This window comes from Amia ocellicauda, chromosome 19, assembly GCF_036373705.1.
Source record: "Amia ocellicauda isolate fAmiCal2 chromosome 19, fAmiCal2.hap1, whole genome shotgun sequence".
Classification (NCBI taxonomy): Eukaryota; Metazoa; Chordata; class Actinopteri; order Amiiformes; family Amiidae; genus Amia; species Amia ocellicauda.
In genome coordinates this window covers 20,695,470-20,721,411 of record NC_089868.1, presented here as the reverse complement: position 1 = coordinate 20,721,411, position 25,942 = coordinate 20,695,470, and the positions used below count along the sequence as shown (strand labels likewise).

Below are 25,942 nucleotides of genomic sequence, written 5' to 3'. Positions count from 1 at the left end.
TCTATGTGACATTCAATACAATTACTTGTAGTGTCACCTATCAACATTAAACCTACGATCAGTCTTTTATTAATGGCAATGCAGTATAATTATGTATTTATCTGTCTATCTATATGTGTGTGGTTGTGTCTGCATGTGTGTCTTTTTTGGACAAAAGAGAACAAAACAACTAAATAGTGTATTGAATAATAACAGAATTTTACACATCATAAAAACTTGCTTTGAAATTTCTTTTTGCATTTTTATCAACTTTATATGTATATTTTCTACACATTTTGAAATATGTAATTCATATCTTATCTGTTTTTATTTCAACGTATGCATAAGCTAAATATGGCGAGTGTTCACACATTGTAAAACATGAACCCTTTAGTGCTCACCTAGCTCCCAAATATCACTAAATGGTACCATTTGACTTTATTCCGCACTGTTTTGATGTTGATTGGCTTAGAAGGAGGTGCTCCAATTACCCCATGGGGATTACTCTTTTCAACTTTACAACCCGGTTACTTATGTTCCCCATAAAAATGCAATTCCTCTGGCTGTAATGACACTTGTGTAAATTGTCGCATGCTAACAGAATACAGACGGTGGGGGGTGGGGCGGTGAATTTGTCCTACAACACTGTATGAACCTGTTTTCTTCATTATGTAAAGCTATGCCACAAGTATAACAGTAATTAAAGACAGTGTAACACGTCACAGGTCATATGAAAGATTTTGAGTGGAATTTTTCAGTTTAAAACCGAAAGGAAAACTTGAACAATAAACTGAATTCAATAAAAATTATGATCTGAATGTGTCCCAGCATTATGTGAATATTTAAATTAATGTTATTGCTTTTTCTTTCCTACAGCTGATCCAGTTGATGTGCTAAAAGTATTAGAATTTCAAAATTTTCCGGAAGGAGTTAGGAAAACATCAGGGTTCTGCACGAACAGAAAAGCATCACGACCAGACACGGCCTACAGAGTCGACAGAAATGCACAGATCAGTGCCCCAACGAAGCAGCTGTTTCCAGGTGAGTAAACTTGACCATTTCGGCCTTTATGTTGCGTATGTTTAAACTAACAGGCAATCTTAATAAGATCAAGGCACACTGTATTGTTTTGAGAACGTCACATAGAGCAGTGCGCCGTTGTTATTCTGTTATACTCAAAGACCTTGTGTTTGGCATGATGTGCTGTACACAGCTGAGTTTTCTTTGAACACACAATGCCTGAGTCATAGCTTCACTGAGGCTGTGCCAGTATATGAGTAAGCAAGTAGCTGAGATTTATTTTATTATTACTATTTCTTTGCCTAGGGAAAGATAAGAGATTGTTGACACTTTATACTTGAATGTTATGTGTGTCTTTTACAGTAGAGTATATTCTGGAATATATACAAAAGGGCTTATCCCATGACAGCACATTCCATCAAGAGTATATTACGCAAGTACTGTACGCAAAGGGTCGCACAGTTAGACTCCTGTGCAAGAATTGGTGTTGAGTATATTTAAAGTATACATTGCTGATGCAGACTAACTACATAACTATACTTTATGTATGTATTAGCAGACATGGTGACTGCCAATGCTGTATGCAGTGAGGACAGACAATTAAGAATCATTAGATTTGTACATGTTTTCAATGGTCATTAACGAATAACCAGTCCTTAATTTTGCTACAGTTCAAATAACCAGTACTCTTTTAGATGCATATTGCTCAGGTCTGACACGTAAGGGGGGCTTGGAAAACTGTTAATTGTTAAAGTTTGATCATCTGAATTGCAGAACAATGGGCTTCTCTTTATACAATCACAAAATATATGAGTTAAGCTGCAACAGGCACTTGTTAAATGAATATTTTCAGTATGTTTATTTTGATATTTTTCCAGATTGGCTAGACTGCAAAGAAAAACAAAACACTAAGTAGCGTGAGATTACATTTAAAATTAGATTTTTGTGATTGTTGGCACAAAATGAGTGGTCTTAGACCATATGGACTTTTATTTAAGACTGGAAACTGAATTAAATTATACGTTTTCAGCAGAATATTAAATGAAATTTCTGGGGAAAATATCATGAGATATTAGAGGTTTCTGTTCTTTGCCTAAGGATTAAATCATGTATTTAATTGTCATAACTTTTTGTTGTGCGTCTCTTATATATTGAAAACCAAAGAGACATCTGCTAAACTGCTTATTCATGACATGGCTTATACGTTTTATCTTAAAAAGATGTTAGCCGAGGGGTGTAGTAGTACAGTGCAAGGCCTGCCATAGTAGTCAAATTCTATTTCATCTAACAAGCACCACTTTTAGTCACATTAGACATTTAATCATTTTAGCAAAGCAATGACACTTCATTATTACAATTCAGCCAGGTGAATACATTCAGAAAGTTGGAACCGTTGAAGATTATGAAGAACCAGCTGTATTTTCATTGTAGTCAGTCATGTCTGACATGTTAAATGAGGACTTCTGAGAGTCACATTACTCATTAATCATAAAATCACTAGGATGTGCCTGAAAGACCTTCGTCCAATATGACTGACAGTTCTGATGAGAACATCTTTTGTTTTACAGGAGGAGTGTTCCCTGAGGATTTCTCTATCTTAACAACGATCAAGCCTAAGTCAGGGTCACAGTCCTTCTTGCTGTCAGTATACAATGAGCAAGGAATTCAGCAGCTCGGCGTGGAGGTGGGCCGATCTCCCGTCTTCCTGTATGAGGACCAGTATGGCAAACCCACCCCGGAGGAATATCCCTTGTTCCGGACTCTTAACCTTGCAGATGGAAAGTAAGTCAAGTCAGACCAATGGAACCACACTCAAAACACACATTATTCATAGTTACGGTATAATTGTTCAGTATAATTCTTGAATAATTAATGATATATGAAAACATAGTGAAAAATTACTTATATTTTGATCTCCGAATCTCAGTTCTGACTGAATTGTCAACAGTGCGTACATTTGTCAACATTATTTTCTGTAAATACAGATATCCCGTTGACATTTGAGCTGCCACAATTGGCTGTTGGTGTTGTTAGAAGTAGTTTAGTTCATAATTAACTTCCCTGAGCTGCTGTTTGTGTTTTCATTGGAATTATGATTATGTGTTTGGGAACTATATTTAGAGCCGTTTTTGGGCAAAACCTACCCAGAACGGTTATGTGATTTAAACGTGTAAGTAGCTTCATTTGATCAAATATGTGTATGTCTTCCTTAAAAAATGTTCCTTTAAAAATGTTATTTAAGGAAATGCAAAGACACCCTACATATTGTTCTATATTTAAAGAAATAACCCAAGTTATATATAATTAAGACTGCTGTGTGCATAATGAGTACAGGAACAACATTTCAGCCAAGTTGAGGAGAGGAAGGGGGATGTTAACCCTGAATATTAACCTCACGGATTATTTCAGCCAATCAGGCTCCATGGAGAGAGACTCTTATCCCATCAGTAGATGCTTACTAATCTAACCAGGCTTTAAAGTCCTGAAATTCTCACTCTGAGCAGCAGTTTAGTGGTGTCAGCCAGAAGCGAAAAAAAAGAAAACAAAAGCACACCAGCAGCAGTTTTTTTATTATTATATCATCATAACATTATGTTCATTCTCTTCCAATTAGCATTACTATCCTCACTATCTTTATTTAATACATATTAACCTTAAAAGAAATGAGGAAACCTGCCATGTTGGAAGTGCTGAGCACAGAAGCCATCTGAGCTCACTTTTGGTTTGCTTCACCTAATTGTTGCCTATTGTGCAAAAACAATAATGTGTTCCATTCCCGGTGGTTCTTCTTAAATGTCTGGCTGAATTCCAGCTCAAGGGGAATAGAGTACCCGGGTGAAACTCACACAGACTTAGCGGAAATGAAAATGCCCCAAGAGTATATTGTTGCAAATAGTATTCCACACCTCAATTAATAGCTTATATAAAAACAATGGATATACAGTATACAAGAAACAAATAACATAATGACTTTGAAATTACAGGAATAACAGGGGGTATAATAATATTAATGAAAGGTGTTATCAGGTGTTAGACTCTCCCTAAAGACTCTAAGCTAAAGTTATGTCTAAATTACGTACGCTTGTTATTCATGCATGTATATTAGTTGCATTTCTCTATTTCCACAGTCTGTGTTATACATTTCTATAACAGACTTTTGCCTATTCATGCAATTCTCAGTTCTCCAAGCACATATGCCAGCAATATATTTTCAAATTAGAAAGCCCCATTTTTCTTTGGTAATGTAGGTGACTTTTTTCATACTCTGCTGGAAACTTTTCAAACAGTTTGTTAGTAGCTTGGGCTTTTGGTGTTATCTTATAATCACTGTCCAGTAATATTTTAAGGTGATGCATTGTAACACCTGGACTGATGTAGATTTAAAAGAGATAACTGTCTTCTTTTCCAGACTTCTAGGAGACATTGTGCATGTACAGAACTCATTTCCAAACTCTATAAACTAGCTGTGATGCTGCTATATATAGCCTGGTGGAATAAATTAGATAAGTATAAGATATAAAATAAGTATAATTATAGGATTATTTGCCTGCAACCTCCCTGTAATGTATTTGTGTGTGTTTGTGAAGGAAGGGGACTATTTTTCCTTTTATTTGCGGGCTTTCCTTTGATTATCTTACTATGTAAATACACAGGCTTTACTGTGTTAGTGAAACTTGGCCTTTGAACAGTAAACTGTTGGCCTCTCTAGAGATGCCAAGATGAAATGTTGTTGAAGAAAAGCCTGTAACTCAACACCAATTTCCAAATCGTAGGAAAACTATTTTCACTGAGATAGTGCAGGGTTTTGATCTAGGTTAAATCTAACTTAATGGTGTTTGGATCTACATAAACAAAAAACATTAATCAACCGATCATCCGATGTTTAAAGGCCTGAAACCAGTATCATACTTTAAATGGATAGAAAAATTATTGTGTTTCCTATTAACCTGTGTGATGGGAGAGATTGGCTGTATATGTGTTTACTTCTGATTTTCTTTTCTGACACAGTTTCTACAATGTTCACCATGTCTGTCATACTGAATAACCCAGATGAAGGATTTAGTTTTGAATTTAATTAGTTTAATCCAGTGTTAAAAAGGGCCAGAGTGTGGGGGCAAGAATGCAGCATGCCACTGCTGGAATGCTGTTATTTAAGTGTAGTAACAATTTGTAGCAACTCTTTTCTTGTTCCATGGCCGTCGATCTCACGGATTCCCCTTCTCTTCCCCGTTTAAACAGGTGGCACCGGGTAGCTATCAGCATCCATAAGAAAACTGTAACCATCATTGTCGACTGTAAGAAGAAAACCACAAAAACACTCAGCAGAAGTGACCACGCTGCCATTAACACCCATGGCATCACTGTGTTTGGTACCAGAATCCTAGATGAAGAAGTCTTTGAGGTAATGAAAATTAAAATTACAGTATATTATTCAATTTAAACAGAAACATGCAGGGTGGCGCCACTTTCCCCCCTTCTCTCTTTCTCCAGATTCATCATATTTCACAAGCAACTGTGGGTTATAAATCATTTAATAGCTGTATAATTATATCTTTATAAGAATATCTATCTTTATATAGCTAACAGTCATATTCTATCCTGTGCTATCCTATCCTAAATGTTATCACAGAATTGATTTTGTAGGATTAAGTTGGCAGATGAAAGAGCCGAATTACTGATTGTCAGGGAGGCGAAGAAGGCAGGGCGTCTCACAACCAATGCAATTAGCAAAACAGTGAAAAACAGAAGGATAGCAGATGTGGGAGCCATTGTTGTTCATAGATGCACAAGCACATTTTTTTTTTTACATTTTTGGCAAGATGCAGTGTTTAAAAATCTGTTCATGTTTCCCAAGAACTACTCTAATCAACCTGTGGCAGGGTTGTTGATCCCATGTGGTAAGGAACAGCGTCATTGTGGATTGTTCAAGATAACCCTGATTTACTTTTCAATCTCATTCCAATAGACCACACATGAAGAGCTGACCTTTAGGCATGGATAGACTAATTTTCATGACATAGGAGGTATGGGAGAGCATTCTTACCTCATTATGTAAGAAATACATTTTGCCAGTCCACAACACCAACTGTAGGAAAGAAGGGAGGTCCATGTTATAAATGGGCAATTAAGTGTCAAAGAAGTAATTAGAGACCAAACCTATGAATCACAATGTGTCAAACAGTTGCTGGCTGTGCTAACATTATTTGACAACTCTGACAGGTTGAAAATCTAAAGAAACCCTTTATTTGATTATTTCTATTTCATACTTCTTTTTCATACGTATTTGATTGCCAGGACAAATATCGTCTGTGCAATGTTTCCACCCTTGATGTTCGAAAGAATCTGAACCTGAATTCATATTTATACTCGGCCGCTTCCTGGTGTTGTGCAGGTGGTCTGTGAGACAAGAAAGAGTCTTTCAAAAACACAGAATTTTAACAATATATTGCCGGGTGCCTTTGATGTGACTGCGAGGAATGTGCAGTAATAGGAACAGTGTGCTCAATGTTTGCCTGAAGGTCAGAGATGAATTGGAACACAGCAGCTACTTCAACATTTTACATCCTTGCATCAGACTATAGGGATAAAATAAAATGCACCCATTAGATACAAGCATGTGTAGAAGCTACTACAGTACATTGAGTTCAGTGTTGGCCCGTGAAAGGAGTTTTCCGTGTTAGTATTGAGCTAAGTTAGTATTTAAGCCCCTCAATCTACACTTCCTGCCATGATTGCCGTCTTTGCTCTGTAATTAAACTTACTTAAGCCTGGATAATTCTACGCCTCATGGCCTGTCCCTTACGCAAAATCATAGACGAAGGACTTGTAATAGCTCAGTGCCAATGCAATAAAGCATGTCACTATTTGAAAACTGTTTAGATTGTATTTCCAGAAGAACTGCTTCTTTGTTATTCTTCTTTTCAATGGATATTGGCATTATACTTTTTAAAATTAATACAAAAGCATTCATGAGAGCTATTGCTAGGCAGTGAGAGCTTCCATGCAGAGTAATCAGTATGAAGAGTTTAAACAAGGGAACAGTTAATAGACTAAATGACAATTTAGCGAGTGTGAACTGACTTATGTAAGCTTTGGATATCATACATGTTGAGAAGCATGAAAGGAAGGCACCTTCGCTTAGCATTTGAGATGATCATGCCATTGTCGGTATAATTTAAAACAGGGCAATTTTTTTCAGTATTAAGCATTTTTACAGAAAATATGGAATTGCATTAACTGTTTTCACTTACAATCAGGAGCTTTGTAAGCAATGTCTGGGGTAATTATGCAATCTGCAATACATTAAGGCAAATGATTGACTATAGGGAAAAGTTGTATTGGACATCTTTAGTGTTAGTGGGACTGTGGGTAACAGATTTTTTTCAGACCACAAAAATGTGTTTGCCATCCACTTATTATGGCCTCGAATTTACCAAAGTCTTGCTTTGCATCCAAGATAAACAAAGAGTTTGTAAATCTCACAGCTAAAGTGAAGCCAGTCCTGAACATTAATGCTTTATACCATGTTTGTGAAAGTGTACCCACACCACAACATAAACTGTGGGCTTACCTTATATGTTTATTGCTAGGTTCTTGTTTTTTGACAAAAACATCCGTATCACAGCCTGCCAAGCATATTAGTGATACCTGGAACAAATCATTTTTTTGTGACATTTGGCAAGTAAACGCCACTTTGCTGTTGGCAGAAGTGTAGCATCTTTGATTGCTCTAAACATCACCACAATTATCAATTAGAACTCAGTGGAAAACATCTGTGATACATTTTGGGGTTGGAAATAAAGAAAGCTTTACACCAGAAGTTCGCTTTTGTAGTCTCATTTTGTAGTCATTTTAACTGGTAGTAAAAAAAAATCAAATAAAGCTTTCACTTTTAATGAATAAAAATGAATAACAAATTGTTCCTTCATTGCTGTTTTGTATAAATGTGTGTGTGTATATATATATATATATATATATATATATATATATATATATATATATATATATATATATATATATATGTATATATACATACAGTGAGACTATTTGCCTGCAGTGTCGGGCTCTATAGGAGGGGTTAGGAAACACAAAGGAAAGTTACAGTGCAAAGTAGTGGGTGTATTACGTACTGTGCTTGGTGTGCTACACAAAATGTAATACAGCATGGCAATAAATACTTAACTCACCTAAATCAAAATCGTAATCCAAGCCAAAAATCGAATCCACGAACACAATCTGTTTCCATGATCAATTCTTCTCTTTCTTGCTCTCTGTCCGTCACTCACGCTGGAAAGCCCCATGCCTCTCCTTAAAAGGAAGCTTCCCGTTTTATCCAGGAGGTGTCCAGTCAGGGTCCGGGGAGATGCAGCGCCGTTCGGGCTGGTCTTTCCATGTGCTGGAGAGAAATACATAAGACAAACCTGGGAATTTGTCTACTGAATAGGGAACCTTTGTTCTTTCACAATTGCACACGATCATTTCCCAAAATCTGAACATCCCTTTCATTTCAAATTTAACTAGCTAATCCTTTTATTAAACATTTCCCAAAATCAGGCTATAGTAGTAATGAGCAAACATTGCCCAGAGGACACATAGTACCATGTTAGGAATAGTATAGGGTACATGAAGAAATATATTATTAGAATTTTTTTGTGTGATTTAAAGAGATTTGATTTGAAAGGCTAGATTGTAAAATATGCTGACTTTCTTTGAGCATTTTCCTGGCGTCTTTGCATTCATCAGCCTATATGTTTTCAATTAGAAGCTTATGTCATATGATGTTACACTAAACGCTACTTGAATGAGACTCTTCTAAATTAATCTGAAAAAGCTCAGAACTTCGTACACATTTGTACATTCCATACATTCCAACCAAGCTCTTTGTTATGTAGCTGAACCCCACAATGAGCTAATAATTAATTTGATTTGACATTTTCTAATTGTTTTCGTCACCAAACAATGTAGGCAATGTCAATGGATAGCATTGGTTCAATAATAGAGGAATAATTTTAGCTGTGGTGACATTCTGAAGGTATAGGGTCCAAGAAGCAGGACTGAGGAGACCTGAAGTATAGGATGCAACAGTCTGGTGAATGTCATCCTAAAATTCATAATTCCATGTGGGCCTTATAGCTATACAGCAAATGCATATAATAAGGTCTCATTAAAACAAAATACAATGTAATGAAACATTATGCTCAGGAAAAGTACTTAGTCTGCTTTTGTGAGCATTTTGAATCTCATATGTGAAGGACAAGGCCATCCTTGGTCAACCACAGCAGCAGACCACAGCCATTATGTGGTCCTTACAGCTATGAAGAAAAAAAAAAAAAAAAAAAAACTTCAGAGCTGTATCAATATCTGAGAGCAGTGGTGTAGTTGAGGGCATATGGAGGCATACGCCATATGCCCGTGTAATGTGAAGGGAATTTTGTGTATGTCCACGTAACTTTGTGTGTACCCTCCCATAATTCTTATAACAAATTGTGTTGTTCCTTCGCTCATCAATTTTGTTTTTTATTTCAGTTTTTTGTTTTGTTTTTGGCTGCAGTTGCTTACTTTCTGTTTTTCCTTTTTTGATGGTGTACACAGGTGTTAAATCCCTGCTTGTTCAAGTAGGAAAATGTGATCATGCTCGGATCGGTCCAACAAAAGATTAGCAGCTGTTTAATAGATACTGTGAATAGCTGGGTTTGGATGGGGAAATAATTTGAGTGAAAGCCACAAGACATACCACTCTGTATAGTGTCTGCATAATGTTTAAAAAGTCTTGTCTCAGAGCACAGCCAGATTTAAAATGAAGCTCTCAGCATAAGTCCACTGCATACTGAACAAGACTATCTATGGTTGAAAGTATGTTGGGGAAAATCTTGGCTATGGATGTTGACATCTTTCCCAAGTGAATATACCTGTATGATTAATACAAGTAACGCATAATGTCTTTGCCAGAAAATTAAGTGATGTTTATGTATTGATTGATTGAATTATTTGAGTTTTTTTTGTTTTGTTTAATGGTACCATTATAGGTATGGCAAGGATTTAGAATCCCTCGGTGACAAAGCAGAGCCAGTGTTTTTTATGTTTCGCATTTTTGGCTTCATCCATTTTGGAACAACTTTGGAAAACATCAACAGTGCAACTTTACTCTTGCGACGAATCCAAAACGAATTACAGAAATCTACACTACAAAGAATATTTAACAGATAATTCATAAAACAATAACAATAAGGTCATTTTAAGGCGTGGTAACAAGTTTGGTATTTAAAGCATGATATGTGTTTATAGAAATATGACTATGAGGCTTATAACGGACACAACACACATGTTTATCCACGGTATTGTATTAGTCTTCTAAGTGGATTGTATACATACCAAGAATACTTTGCAGCTTCAGTATACCCCATGTACCTATGTATCCCAATTTTAGTCTTGAATGTTCACTTGTATAGCACACTTCATGAATGAAAGTCTTTCATGTCCCTTCTACCCTTCCTGATCACCAGCTCAAGCCCCCTATGGAGTGAAAGCCATAAGACTGACAATTCATCAAACCCTGACATTTCTTGTCAGACTTATAGATGCTATCCCCCTCTCCTCGGCAAAACGTACTTTACTGCTTAACTGGTCCCAGTAGAACTATAAGGTATCGGTTGACTGTTTGGAGCATTGAGTTTGTGGATTTGCTTGAGTTCTGTAGCCACTGTAAAAAAGGATGTGGGGAGATATTAAAGTCAAAACAGTTATTGAGGTATGCATTGTGAGCGGCTGTCTGGAAATGGCATTAATATTCAATCTGCAGATGGCATCTGTCTGCCCTCAATACTTAAAAAGAAACTTTATCCCTTCTTTACCCACAAAGGCAGCGTTTGATGAAAGCTGGAAAGTCTGGAGAGCAGAAGCCTTTTTTGTATTCCTTAGTTGCTCGAATCTTTATACTGGTTCAAAACATAAATCGGTTCATTGCTCCTTCAGCCCCACACAGCACACACAAACACACACACACACACACACACACACACACACGCACACACACACAGGCACACAAATTTACACGTGCACTAAAACAGGAAGTCTCAGCCCTGATTTGAACACATCTGATTTGTAATATGACTGCTTTGTACCTGAGGCAGGTGTACTTTTTTGCACCTTGTGTTAATTTTTTTTTTTACTGCATTCATCGTACTTGACACCAATATCCAGCTCTCTAATTAAACTTGTTGTAGGATTGAAACCGACTAAGAGTATGCCTGATCATTTCTTGGATAGACTTAAAGTGTACCTCCTTTATACAAAAAAAGAAAAAAAAACTGTAGTTCACCACATAGTACATTTAACTATGCAGTGAGAAATACAGACTCTCTGCACTCAACCCCTTAATTAATAATATTTGCTTTTAGAGACTACTGGATAGCCATGATACATTCTGAAGCATAACCGACACTTAGTGGTCCTATTCGTTTACCTTGATATGTGACAGATGCATGAGCACAGACCTCATCTTTGACCCGTGATGATATCTTGCCATGGGAATTGTGCCTTCACCCCTGACTTCTGAATAACAGGAATACTCCACAGAGGGGCATGGTCAAAGAGAGGTCAGCATTTAACCAGCTTGATGATGATGATGGCGACTTCCTTTTAAGCAGAAACAAACCTGGAGCAGTTTAGGATTCCTAGGATATCTTCTAAAATGATCTTATGTTGTTGATGTTGATTCTTAATTTGTTGTTAAACAATCATTACTGATTTGGGTATTTCTTTTCTCAACTTATATTTAAGTTCTCCTGTTCTCCAGTGCTATATTAAGAGTCTATATCTGGTTTACCTTTGTGTTGTGTAGTTGGGATAAGCTTGGGTTAAATATATGATTTGTGTGTAAAATAATATATAACTTTAAATTCTCAGATTTTCCTGTCCCCTAATTATTATAAAGGCATAGCTTTACATACCTCTAATAATACATTCATTATATTAGTTACCATTAATTACACATTCATGTTTATATAAAAGTTAATTCTGTTTTTTTAGAAAGCTATGCACTGTGATATCATACCTGTGAGACTGAATTTGAAAACCTGCCTTCAGGGCAGTTTATTAATTTGGTTGCTACTGGGTTGAGTTCACCATTGAGAGCAAGCTGTAGAAGCTGGTAATGCTTCCCAGGTGCACACAGGCCTGTCGAATTGAACACCCACCTGCGCTTTCGGTAGAGCTGAAATTCCAGGACTAGCAGATGCCGGTTCGCGACTATCGCCTTTAGCTTAACTCTGCTGTTCTTTAAGAGACAAACTGCCCATAGGTGTTTTATCATTCTTGCAGACTCTTTTCTTCAGTCTAAAACCACCAATGAAAGCTGACATTTTCTAATTCCTAATACCCGAGGTAATGCCACCGAATAGACAGATGCAACTTCAAAGTAAAAGAAAGAAATACCTCTTTACTAATGGATCGTTGAATACAATACAAACCAGATTAGAATAAGACTGTTCTCAAATATCTTAGTCTATTCACTGTCATAACCTCAGTTTGTTACTGAATACTGCATTAAAGAGTTTCTGCTTTGCTTGAAGTATTGCATTTACATGACAAATTACTCTTAGTTATGTTACCAAGTTCTGCAATTAAATGCATCTCTAGCAATGTATTTTCTGTGGACAAAATAATAAGGCCTAATCTGTTCACGAAGAGATCACTTTAAATATGGATTATGGTTTAATGCATCTTTACGTGCTGCCATAGTGTATAATTAAGACGTATAGCACATTTCCAGTTCAATTCTATCATATATGCAGCTTTTAAAACTTTTAAATGTAAAACTTTCCAAATAATGATAGATATCTAACTCTAAGGTCACAAAAACGAATCAATGTAATTTGGAAATGATTTATTGTATAGTAGTATTTTTACATAATCTATAACTGACATGATTGTCATGGCTTGATGTTTCTTATGATTCATACCGTTTCCTCAAGCTGTCATATAAATCAGATTAGTTATTGCCATGCCCCTGAACATTTCTCAAATAAAAAGCAATCTGTGTTTCAAAATAGCATTAGACTGAGCTCCATAAGCACTGATCGGAGTCTCCAAAAATGTATGTACAGTTTACTATAATATGCGTAAAGTAAGTGTAACATGTAAACAACAAATTCTTTTAACATATAAACACATACATTTGTATCTAGGTTGTACAAATTGTGTTTCTGTTCTGTTTGGGTTTGGTTTATGTTTTCATTTCAGTTTTTACAAGACAAGCAATAATTATTATACTACAGCAACACATAAAAACCCATTAAACCATCATTTTACTAAATGTGCATGTTCCCCTTTAAGTTATGCATATAGTTTTCATAACATTTACATTTTTAAGTAAGCATTTCAAATGTGCTTTTGTTTTGGAAATACTGCTTTATTAAATAGTAATGATATTAGTCATTTTCTTTTGCATTTCAATTGTCTACAATACAACAGAGTTTGCAGGCTTGGGGCAACTAAAGACCATTACTTAAATCTGACAATAAAGCTCTAGTCTGACAGCAGGTGTACGGATTACAAATTTGGACTTAGACATCAACAGCACTTAGTCTTTGGCTTGATTTGACAATGTTTCCTCAACATTGTTTCAGACTTGGCACAACTATTAAACTTCTATTGTAGTTGTGCCAAGCTTATGTTTTATGGTTTCACATTTTCAGCCATGAAGATGCATTAACAACTTGGCAGTTTGCAGGAAACACACTATTATGTATTGGTTAATAATCAATAAAACAATATTAATTCATATTTAAGGTATTGAGTAATTACAACATATTGCACGATACAAAGTCTTTCAATGGTTGTTATTTTGACATTACAATTTATGGGGTCTTTGTAAAAGAGTGGCCAGTACCGTAAGCCAGACTGCATGTATCTCAAAATGTGACCAGAAATTGTGCCAGTATTTAATACAAAATCCTCAATAACATTCCTAAGAGAATAGTTGTTATTTATTTCCCGTCAGGAAGATTTTAAACATGCTGAGTTGCTCTCACCTGGGTTGTGAAGTGACCTCAACAAGTTTCAGCATGCAATCTGCTCCTTCCTTTTTTTCTTGAAACCCCTTTCTCTCTGCTGTTCCAAGTGAAGCAGCCTATTGAATCCAATGCATTTAAGCAGTTTAAGAAGATAATCTAGATAGTGTACATTATTTGAAGGCAGACATGTCCCTCTAAGCTTTAGAATCCCTGCCAAACCTTCAATGAAAACCATGCAAGTGTGTAATCACAGGAATTTTGAATAGCCCTTTGTGCCAGTAGTGGATAGATTCCAACAATTATATCAACATTCATTGTTTAAGAATTATTTCAATTCTGGGTAGGTCATTTAAAACCAAATTAAAGATGTATTGAATACATTTTGGATTGCTGGAAGAAGATGGATACTATTACCTTATTTACCAAATTAAATCATTTTCTGCACTTAAAACATTTGAGGAGTTGGAATTCTTTTGATGGTGATGATATTATAATTCAAATCCAATTTCCAATTACTCCATCTGATAAAATTATTTCTGTGAATGTAATCAATCAATCAATCAATCAATTTATCAATCTATTTAACTATCTATCTATCTTTAAACTCAAAGAGCAGTCACAGTTATAAGTGTTAGACATGAACATTTTAGTGAAGTGCAGTGTCAATACAACACATAACAATAGTTATTTTCTAAAATACTAAAATATGCTGAGGAAAGGGGTGTATTTATTAAAGTTAAATACATACAGTCACACATTTTATATAACATCTGGCTTTCCTTGTACTTTTCAGTAGTTTTAGTTTTACTGAATACCTTGCTGCATTGTAGAAAATCTTTATTAGTGAAGACAATAAACAGATGCTCTTTATAGACCATTAGTATTTTGCGGGGCCTTATGGATGTCTCTTGTCAATAGCCTGTACATTTTTTGCATTATTTCTGATCACTAAAAGGTTTAACCTGACGTTGTTTATGTCAGTTGAAAGAATGTGGTTAAATTCCTTGAATACTGTAAACTCGTGCAATGACAATTTGACTTTCACGTATTCCCAGCTTCTAATTTCCTTCCCCAAATCTATGTAATATGTGGACTGTTTTAAATACTTGAACTAAATACAGTCTTGGTTATTTATCTAAAACTTATATTAAATGTGGAACAGAGCTATACAGTTCTAAACCTTGGGGTCAATTGGATTTAATATTGCCTCAAATCATATTTAGACCCTACCTCTCCAAATGGCTATCAAAACAGAATCTTAGTTATTTTATTTTCTCAGCTGAGGACTGACTCTAGGATTATGTCTGAACTGAAGTAGAATAGCGCTAGTTGTGTATTTAGTTCTCCAAAATCTAGAGATAAGTTCAAAAGTCAGCCTGTGTGACTTAATATTAAATGCATTCGAAGACATATGGTTTAGTTTTATTTTGAGGAAACTTAATTGCTTGATTTACTTGTGTAATATATTCAGGATTTATAGTTCTGCTTAATCTTCATAAACACAGTAATGTGCAGAGATGAATGAATGATTATTTGTTTGAGAATGTGCCATACATTATTTATCTGTATGTTTATTGGAAAGGCCATTTTACTTCCACTGCTCTATGATGCCTGGGAAATGTGTCCGTATGTGTTCTATGGTACCGCCATTTGAAATAGAAAAATCAACTCAAAAGCTTGGAAATATTTACACTGAGCTTCTTGCAAAATGGCCTGTAACTCATTCACCTCAATATACCGCAAACATAATCGTGCTCATCGTTAATGGAAATTACTCACGGAACTCATAGAGAGATCTCAAACTTTTAAAAGCATAACACTGTTGAATATGTAAGAGCTAATTAAACAGACATAGTTAAACCAATTCTTCCTCAGTTGCCCATGTATTCTTTAATTGACACTTCATACTTCTGAGAACCTTTTCATTGCTTGATGACCTATGTTCTCAATTTCAGGGGGACATCCAACAACTGCTTATTGTGGATGATCCCAGAGCCGCTTATGACTACTGTGAACACTACGTCCCAGACTGTGAATCTCCTCATCCCAATGCTCCCCAGGCTCAGGAACCAGAGGAAGAGGTCAGTACTTCCCCTGAGAGTGAAAAATGTATTAATACCACATGCAGGTAAACTAGTTTTGAATAGTGTACCTATTGCTCAGCCACTCTGCTCTGACGTGTTCTCACAAAGAGCTACATTTATTCTGCAGATGTAGAAATAAAGAAACAGTTTGTACCATTGGCAAAATCTTTTTTTCTTCTAAAAATGCTTGTTTATCATGCTGTTTAACACACGATTGCCAAGAAGTGTAATGAGAAAGAATATAAAGTGTGTCGAAGAGCAAAAGTTATGTTTTTCCCAGTCATACTTCTTGTCACTAGGTTTTTGTTTTTATTTTTTAAAGATGCCTTTTGCTGGAACAGTATTGCATGACAAACAATAATTTAAGTATGAGCAACCAAGGAGACTAATGTTGAAAACACACAGTAGATTATCCAATACACATCAATCATGAATATAAACAGCATCTGGACCACCACATACAGGTATTTCTGTTCACATGGCTGGGAGCTATATTATGAAGGCAGATTATGAGACTATAGCAAAATAAACCATCTCACAGGATTTAACTTCTGTCATCGAAATACATTTTTGTCTAGCCTTGAGAGGTTTCTATTTTTCTAACATATTGAGCTCTGTTACCATTTTCCGATGGTATTTCACAAAATAACTGATGAGATCACAGTGGAAAATGTTCTTGCCATGAAGACGGAGCAGATTTTCGTGTTGCCTGTGATTTATTCTGTTAATGACTTTTGCAGATTGTTTTTAACACAGAATTAAATTGTAGATGTCTACCCCATAGAGCTCCAGCGCAGCCAACAAAAGACACCTTTCAAAAGAAAATAATTATACTTGACAAAAAGTCAATCTTAACCGTAATATTTTAACAAATAACCATGGCTACAGCAAATTGCAAAGGAACACCTTGATGTTTTTTTTTCTTGTGGTCACACTCATCCAATCATATCAGCATATACCAATGTGGTTCAGTGTTTGGTATATTATTACATCTCTTTTTCATTTTATTGTTTTGAGCAAGGCCATTTTTATCAGTTGCCTAAAAATGATCACTCTATTGGGAGTGGCCTTGATTTTCCCATAGACTTCATGATGTGATTCAGTACACCACCACATGCTAGATTGATAGTTGTTAGCACGCGTCTGGGAGGTATGTTTTTTGTTGTTGCACCAGCACACATTGCAATAATTCATTCAAAGATTCAACACAGAGATTCTGCACAAAACGCTTCTGGCTTCACTCATGGAGTAATATAAATGTGCTTGCTGCCATTTATTTTTCTTCCATCCCGCCATTTGTGGCTTATGGACAGCAGCCAGCTCATCAGCTTTTGAGATTTTTATTAGCTAAGCAGCTGTATTGGGACTAACATTTATTATTTTTGACAGATGTAGAGACATCAAGCGATAGCCTGCTAAGTATATGCAAGATGCTTTTGTTTTAACTGCTGCTGCTTCTAAAAAAATTATATAACAGGTCTAGACGAGTTAATTATATAATACAAACTAGAATTACAATGTAAAACAGCAGTTTAAGGTATATTTGATTAGGAATAAAACCAAACAACAATCAAAAAGTTAATGAATGTATTTTATTTATTAGGGATTTTTTTTTATGAAAAAATAATACATTCCGACTTTTGGAGTTGAAAATGAATAACTCAACAACAGTATCATTTTATGTTTTAATGAACTGTTTGTTCCTCAGTGAGTAACATTATAAATCACAATTTGTCATCAAAAGGTAAAGTTAATTTGTAGTTTTATTATAAGTTATCCAAGAGGAGGTACATAGGGGGAATGGGCAGAATTTCTGGAGAATTTTAAAATGTCCCGTTTTATCTCCTATATGTTTAGAGATATAATGCATATGATATTCATTTATTAGAAAAATAGGGGAAAAAAAACCTCAGGCAAGGTCAAATTTGAATGAATGCATATTCCATAATAAATGTGATTAATGTAAAACTGAAAAGGAATAAGCAGACAGTTTGAATCTGGATATAGTTAACAGAGATGTTCATAGCATCTGCTTTTTATTGTAATTTGATTTCGTCTTGTTCCATATCCTGTTCTGTGTTTTCTATGAGATCCTCTACTGTTGTTTCTGTAAAGGATGCAAGCAGAGACAATAACAAAGGTTCACAGACAGCTTGTGTAATTGGATATCCAAGTCAGATATGAAATAACAACAACTACAATGCCTCAAAGTATACCATAAAATCATAATCTGAAAATAATAATATCCCATTATAGACATGACTTTCAAAAGGGGCAACATAAAAAGTTGGTTCCAAAATTCTGCTTTCAAAATGTTAATGTAAAATGTTTCATATATCCAGTTTCAGCAACTTTCACAAAGCAAAGGTCTTTTTTATGTGTACTTTTATATTTATTTATCATGGAGAAAGTACGATTAATACCATATCAAGCTATGTAGTGTACCCAATTTAGCCAAATCCATAGATTTTTGTAGTATCTTAACTTGTTCCCTTTACTGTACATCTTGATACACTAAATTGTACAATTTGTATTATATTACAATGTCGCCACTTAAAACAAATACACAGAGAAAGAGGAGAGAATAATTATGCTTTTGCTAATACATTGTTTAGGAAAATGAAACATAAGTCTCTGAATTTAGGAAAGCATTGTCACTCTTGTCTCTCAGTTTTATCATTAATTATCATAAGTCAACTTACTCCTTATTGGTTATATTTCTGCTAAGTAAACTTGCAGAAACCTTTTATTTTCATGTTTACTAATATCTATTGTATGAGACAAAAACAACAGTCCCAGCCTTTTCAGAAAAGCTCAGCATGGTCTTACAGCTGTGCGTCTCTTTGAAAACCGCAAGCTTGTCCAAAAGAGCAAGCAATACGTTAATTTACTTGCCTGGTGCAGTAGACATGCAGAGACTGGGAGATTGAAGTCAGGCCAAAGGGATGCAGTGAAAGGTGGTGTGCAATGCTTTGGTAAACACAGAGATTTCAACTGTACAAATGTTAAGTTTAACGAGCTACTAAAATCTACGCTATCTAGAGAGGAGCAAATAGTAAAGGTCTAACCATAAATATGCACAAAGATGTAGTAATTGTGTCATATTTGATCACCTTTTGTTACAAAGAAAGGTTGCTTGTTTTTCTTTTAAAGTGCTTAGCGTTTTGCTCTTGCTAACATTGCCGTTCCTTCCATGATTTAGTACACTACTACTGATGTAGAATACAGTGAATTCTATGACTATGGTGAAGGAGAAATAGCTGAAACCGAGATTCCCCCAACTGAAGAGGTCCCCATTGAACCAGAGGTAAAAATAAACTCTGGCCTGTCATGTGGTGTCTTGCTGTCAATCGTCATGTCAGTCTCCTGTGTGTGGTCCTTTCACGTCTCCTGTCTGTCACATTTGCTTCACATCACTGCCTCATTCTCTGACTTGAAACAGTCCATATTTCTCTTTCAGGGTAGGCACACCTGGAAAATAGCGGGCGCTGTTTATTTGTGTGCTCTAACATTTCCCTTGAAAACATGCTGCTTCTCCCATTTTCCTGTCATCTCCATTTATGTTGTTTCCATTCCATGTTTCGACACATTTTTTCAGAAAAAGAAACCATATTCCTTCAGCAAAAAGAAGAGATCAACAAAGCCCACTAAAACTAAGGTCACAACCAAAAAATCTGAAAAATTAACAGCTAAGAAGAAGAAAGTGATGCCTGGTTACCAAGCTACAGCACCAACAAGACCATCAGGCAAACTAGGGGTAATGATAGACCAGCCAATCAAGATCTTCTTGTGACACAGATGGGAAGATCTCTGATGATAGACTAAACCCTGCCTAACACCCATTAGACGCGTCCAACTCTAGATTACTTTAGATTTAGCCCATAACCGGAGTTTCTCCCATGTTATGCTCTTTCTATTTTAATTCTTCGTTTGTTATTTTTCTTTTTTCCTTTCAATGTGACATGAATTCAGCTAAACAATGTAGATGAAGAATACTATACACATGAAACTGACTACGGAACTGTAGAGGGTTTTCAGACTCAATCTCCCACTGAAACAACTGGACCCAATGAGGTAAATATTAAACCTTTTTTATTTAACTCAGAAGGCCTTGAGAAAAAAAGTAACGTGACCCTGGCTTAAAGAAACCTATCCCAGAAGAAATAAGACCAAGGAGGTGTATGGTATGAAATGAACAAGAACAAAACAATTCAATTCAATTCAATTGTTCTGTGTCGAGGAATAGGAGAACTCTGACTGTAGAGCTTTTGGACAGTTTTAAAAAACATAAAGCTAAAAAATGTATTGTTAAATCTTTATTTGAAAAGGGTTCCAACAGCTATATATATTTACCATGGTTTTGGTGTTGGCTCTGGGTGTTTAATGGATTTATATATGTAATCATCAAATAGTCAACCCTATACATTTAGAAATCTATTAAATATGTTTATTAGCTTTATGTTTCTTAAGTTAATGATGGGAAAGGCTGCACCACTTACTTATGCATGTTTCCTGAGCTGCATTATTTCTTATATCATGACAATATATTGCATGAACATCGATACCAAATACATAGTAAAGACACACACAAGCTGTTTTAATTAATTTTAATTATACAAATGTTCTTTTCAAAGCTAATTTGTCTGAGTTGTAGTGTCTTTACAGGGTTACTATACATTTGCTTCACGCATGGCTTAAAACCATTACACATGTTAACAAGAATTAAGTGTGCATTCGTGTCAAGTCATGCTGATCACATTCCTAGAATTCACAGATTTTGCCAGCTGGGCAGCAACACTTATTGCAAGTTAACAAGTATTATACGGCCTTGGAAAGACAACTGACAGCTCAATCAGCTTATATAAGGGGGGATGATGTCCGAGGTAACATCACAAAACATAGAAAACAATGGGGAAATCTGTGAGTATTGGGAATGTGTTTAGCATAAATCTGCATGTATGTACTATTAGTGCAGCTAACATATATGTTACAGTTTGGGAATTATAAACATTAAGTGAGATATTGAAGAAGTATTGAAAAGAAATACATTTTCCTATATAAAAGGATCAAATGGATCAAGTTCTGAAAAAATAAGGAAACACTTACTCAGACTTATTTGAATCATTGGATATATAATAGAATCAAAGCCCTAATTAAGTTTAAAACACAAGATTATGAATCTTTATCTAACTTTCTGTATTTTTTATACTTTTGTTTTTTATTTTCTTAAGTAAACATCTATCTTGTTTCAATGATAATCCATGCTGGATACAAAGTGTATGGGTTTTATGAAAACCAAAAAGAAAGAATGATGATTGAATAGTCCATCATTTAATTAAATGTTGACCACAATATTTCTGTTGTTTGATTTATAGAAAAATGGAAATTCATGATTTTCTTTAACTTGTGCACAGCCTGCATATGATTTTACATATAGACAATGAAAAGCAGACTGGACTAAACTAAAACAACATGTTACAGAGTGTGGCCTAAGGATTAGTGAGGAAATCTCATTGCATCTATGACTTTGTACATTTTTGGAGGTTGAAATAAGAGATTTTTTGCTTTTGTTTTTGTTTTGTTTTTTGTGTACTTTCTGGTTGTGTTGCAAGCCTTTCCCATTGTTGACAAGATACTGTGGCAGATCCATAATGGACAAAGCTCTTAAGAAATGATAATAAAGCTGCAAATAACGCTGCCTAAAAACAAGTTGAAATCTGCCTTTTAAACAATGCTAACTTACAAATGCACTGGATTTAAGTGATCAAACAGTTCTAGAACTATTTTTAAAGGAGCTTTCATTGACAATTTTCAGGAATCCGTAACAAATGTAGGATCCAATCAAAATATGTTACTTCTAATTCATGCCACGAGGATGCAATGTGACGGGCGCATCTGAGCAATATCACTCAAATAGAACATTCCTCTTTCATGTGCAGGACAAGAGGGTGTTCATTTTCATAGCCTTGGCAGGGAGTCCTTTTTTATTTGTTCTTGTCTGTGGTTGTTCAGACAAGCTCGGTGCATTGCATCTGGTGTGTGCTAGAGAGAGGTCAAGAAACATAACCTTTGAACTCTACAATGCTGTCAAATGCAGTAATTTAATGCTGGTGATTATATTTTAGTATGTGACAAAATACCTCAGCAAAATATGTGGGTGTTTTCTAAGAAATTCACTTAACAGTGAATGTTTTCATGTTTTACTGGCCTAGAATAGTTTAAAATTAAAATGTATTTAAAAATGACAAAATCCATGTATTGTAATGTGCATATGGATTAATTACCAAACTAATTGATTAATTGAAGGAAATGGTATGGAAGGTTTATATTGTGTATTTGTACATGTACACATCCTTAGTGTGAATAATGACCTTAACATAACCTTAAATAGTATGTTTAATATAAATACAGAATTTGTTATAACGATATACATAATCTGGATGCAAACAATATTGGTTTTGAATGTACTAATTGCAAATTGCAATATACACAAATATTTCTTCCTTATGAATGATAACCCCAAAAATGTGCACCCTAATTCTGAAAAGAGAGAGAGTATGATTGAAATAATCCAATTTATATTGTACTCTTGTATTATGTCTATATTTGATCACTGAAATTACTCTCACATCATTTTGGTAACACTTTATTTGTGCCATTGTGTAAACTACAGGTGGAATTCACATTGATCTCATTAGTACCATTTTTTTGCAGTTACGAAATAATACTACTTATGAACAACAATGATGGTTAAAGTAATATTCGCTAATAGGATATAAGGTATTGCCTTAAATTCTCTGAAGCTGATTATTTGAAAACAAAAATGGTGCTGGATGAGAAAAAAACATGTAATTTCCCCCTTGTGGTTTTATGCCAATTGCACAGGAATACAACATGTTGTTACTGCACAACAACATGTCATTGCAATGTAATTACAGAATGACTTTAAAATGTTGCATTGAAGTGATTAAAAAAAAACTATTGCTGTAATTACATGAAGATGATTAAGATGCACAATAAGGTGTTGCTTCCCAGATTCATCTTCAATCATGCCTTTATTTAAACCCATCTTTGATTAATTTGATCTGCTAAGCTCTAGAATATGTATAGCACATGCTTTAACTGCTTGACTAACAAACCTATTCCTTCCATTGCAAAATCCCACGCTGCATTGCTTGGATAGAATAAGGCCGTTGAAGAGGAAATAACTGACCAATATATAACTGGAGAGGAATATGGTCAGACGCCAGAAATCACAGAGGAAACAGTTGAAACCAAGACAACAGTGGACCAAGGAGCCAATGAATATGAATTTAAGGAGTATGACCTTAAAGAGTATGATACTAATGAATTTGATAAGAAACAGTATGGTTACTATGATGAGTATGACATTAATGAGGCAAGACCTACCACTCCCAGTTATGAGGATGAGTTTGGGACAGGTGTTCCTGCAGAGACTGACGTCGGTGAAAGCAAAGTAAGTTCATTCCTAATCCTGCACCCTTCAGTGTTTAACCATTGTTCGGTAGGATTTGGGGAATTTTAAATGTTATAATCTTTAAACACACATTTGTAAGCATCTGAATGCATGTCCAACAGAAAACAATCTTTGAATATGCTAAGACATTTTAGGTCTTCAAGGTTATCTGTTTATCTGGTTGTTGTCTGCATAAGTTCAAACTACTGTAATGGAAGATTGTAGCACATTGTCCCCTTTCCTTTTCTAATCATGAGATTGATTTTAAATGGTAACGAAAAAGGAGTGCACAGCCACACGTTTTGATACAAATAAATTAAATGATGCATCTTAGATGTACAGTTGTATTTTAGCCCATTGCAATATTGCAGCTGGTGAGAAGCTGATTTGGCAGAATTTTATGTTCCAAGGAAAAAGAAAATGACCTTAAGCACAATTCCTTTTTTTAAATTTCTAAATAGTTTCATGTAGAGTTTGAGAATTTTAATAGCTAATTTCTGTGGGTTGTACATTCATTTTACTGCCAGTAAACTATAGAAAAATGCAGCAATTACAAATAAGACCATGACTGGGCTTCCTTTTACCATATTTGTATCACCCTCTCACAGAAACATTATGGAGACATCAGTGTTTGTTATTAAATCCCTGAAGATTCGCTCAGATCCCCCCGCTCTGGGTCTCGGCTTGGAGGTTTAGCGAGGAAGTTGTCAGTAACTTGTCTCACATATGGCCCCAGGCAATCTCAATTAGTCCACACTAAACATCCAGCTGTCTGGCGAAGGCACACCCTACTTCAGAAGCTAATAAAATTCTTCAAAACGCTACTTCACTTTGAGATAAAAAAATTTTTTAACTAAGCACATCGGCTCCATTACTACTGGACTCTGCCCTGATAAGCACAGTATTTTATTACCTGAGTTGCTTCAATAAGTCAGAAAACACCTTGTTATTATTATTAAGGTTGTAACTTTTTTATTCTTGTAAAGATCTGGACAGACACACTGTTCCAAAAATGGACTACCGTTATTTACGGCCAAGCTTAACTGTGTCCCTGATGGTGGAGACCGCAACAAAATCACAAAGCATGGTCCTGGCACTCAGTACACACACTCTCACAACAGGCTCTCAGATTTCAACCACTATCTCTAGTCACCAGTGGACTCCAAAGCTGGTCTTTCTCGGTCTAAAGTCAGGACACACAGCAGCTTGAACTGCTTTCTATGGATGTGAATCCCCTTGGGTGGTCTCTCCCTAACAATACATGGCTCACATAGACAAATAGATCTTAAAACATTCTTGGTTTGGGACATACATATATAAAACTTAAGTTATGGACTGATGTGCCCTTTCAATATATTTTAAAATACTGAATTTGGTACAGAAATCACTGAAGGCAACCAATTGTATTTTATTTAAGAGACAAGAGATTAGAAAGTATCTGTCTTGGCATCTCTCTTAAAATCTGTGTTTCAACTCTCACCATCTCCCCTTCCCCCCGAAACTATCCGTTGCCATTTGTGAGGTCTTTGGGCTCATTTGAAAACACAGCCCAGGCTGAAGCAGTTATCTTGCAAGTCTGGGTTTTTAGCATTCAGCAAGAAAGTTAAAGTTATTAAAGACTGAATTGCTTGATTCTTGTTTGTCACTCATGTGAGATAATTGCAGCAATAACATCAGCTCTGGAACTGGCAAGTCTATCTCTTGTGCTGTTTTACTTGCTTAGTTCAAGAGGTATTTTAGTTTGGCAGGGGGCTACGTTATTGTTTATAGCTGCAGTCCAGTCATGATCACTTTTAAAGGTTTGTTTCAAGTTTTTCTCAAAATGAAATTAGTATTTTTTAAATATGTCATGAAAATGTGCATTGTTAGGTCGTTAGGATTGTCAAGCTATCAATATAACTCTGAAATAGAGATTTGTTTTCTGCATGAGTTTTAATTCAAGATAAAGCCAAGAATACTATTACAAATACAAAGTCTGTATAAAGAGCCGTTTACATCAGAAATAGTCAGTCCTTCAAAAAGCACAGTGGAAAAATAAAGGTGTGAATGTATTCATGTTTGTTCGCTACGTTTTTACTTACCCCAGAGATGTGCCACTCACACCGTCTAGGTCAACACAACTACCAGTTTGTCTCTTTCTATCTGTCTGTCTATCTGTCTATTACAGTACTTACTAACATGGATATAGTCAGCCTTTACTTAGTTTACCGTGTATATTTACGTTAAGTACATTTATCGTTTCCTCAATGCCTTGAATGCAGAAAATGTTAAGTCTATAATTTTCATTTTGTTTGTAGGTCAATGGTGGAGGGTATTATGGGGAGAAGGGAGAGAAAGGTGAACCAGCCGTTATTGAACCTGTGAGTAAA

The 25,942-nt window shown here is 35.4% G+C and overlaps 1 protein-coding gene across 6 annotated transcripts in view; it reads left to right on the top strand.

Annotated features, from left to right (window-relative positions):
* col11a1a (collagen, type XI, alpha 1a) overlaps nt 1-25,942 on the top strand; it is a 93,670-nt gene that overhangs the window by 5,926 nt on the left and 61,802 nt on the right. The window contains exons 2-10 of one of the 6 annotated variants that reach the window (XM_066691737.1): nt 856-1,020; nt 2,568-2,781; nt 5,239-5,401; nt 15,968-16,093; nt 19,299-19,403; nt 19,695-19,853; nt 20,069-20,170; nt 23,280-23,573; nt 25,871-25,933. In XM_066691737.1, the coding sequence (XP_066547834.1) occupies nt 856-1,020; nt 2,568-2,781; nt 5,239-5,401; nt 15,968-16,093; nt 19,299-19,403; nt 19,695-19,853; nt 20,069-20,170; nt 23,280-23,573; nt 25,871-25,933 (1,391 nt within the window). The remainder of the gene's footprint in view (nt 1-855; nt 1,021-2,567; nt 2,782-5,238; nt 5,402-15,967; nt 16,094-19,298; nt 19,404-19,694; nt 19,854-20,068; nt 20,171-23,279; nt 23,574-25,870; nt 25,934-25,942) is intronic. The other 5 variants (XM_066691738.1, XM_066691741.1, XM_066691739.1 and 2 more) reach the window with 5 other exon arrangements.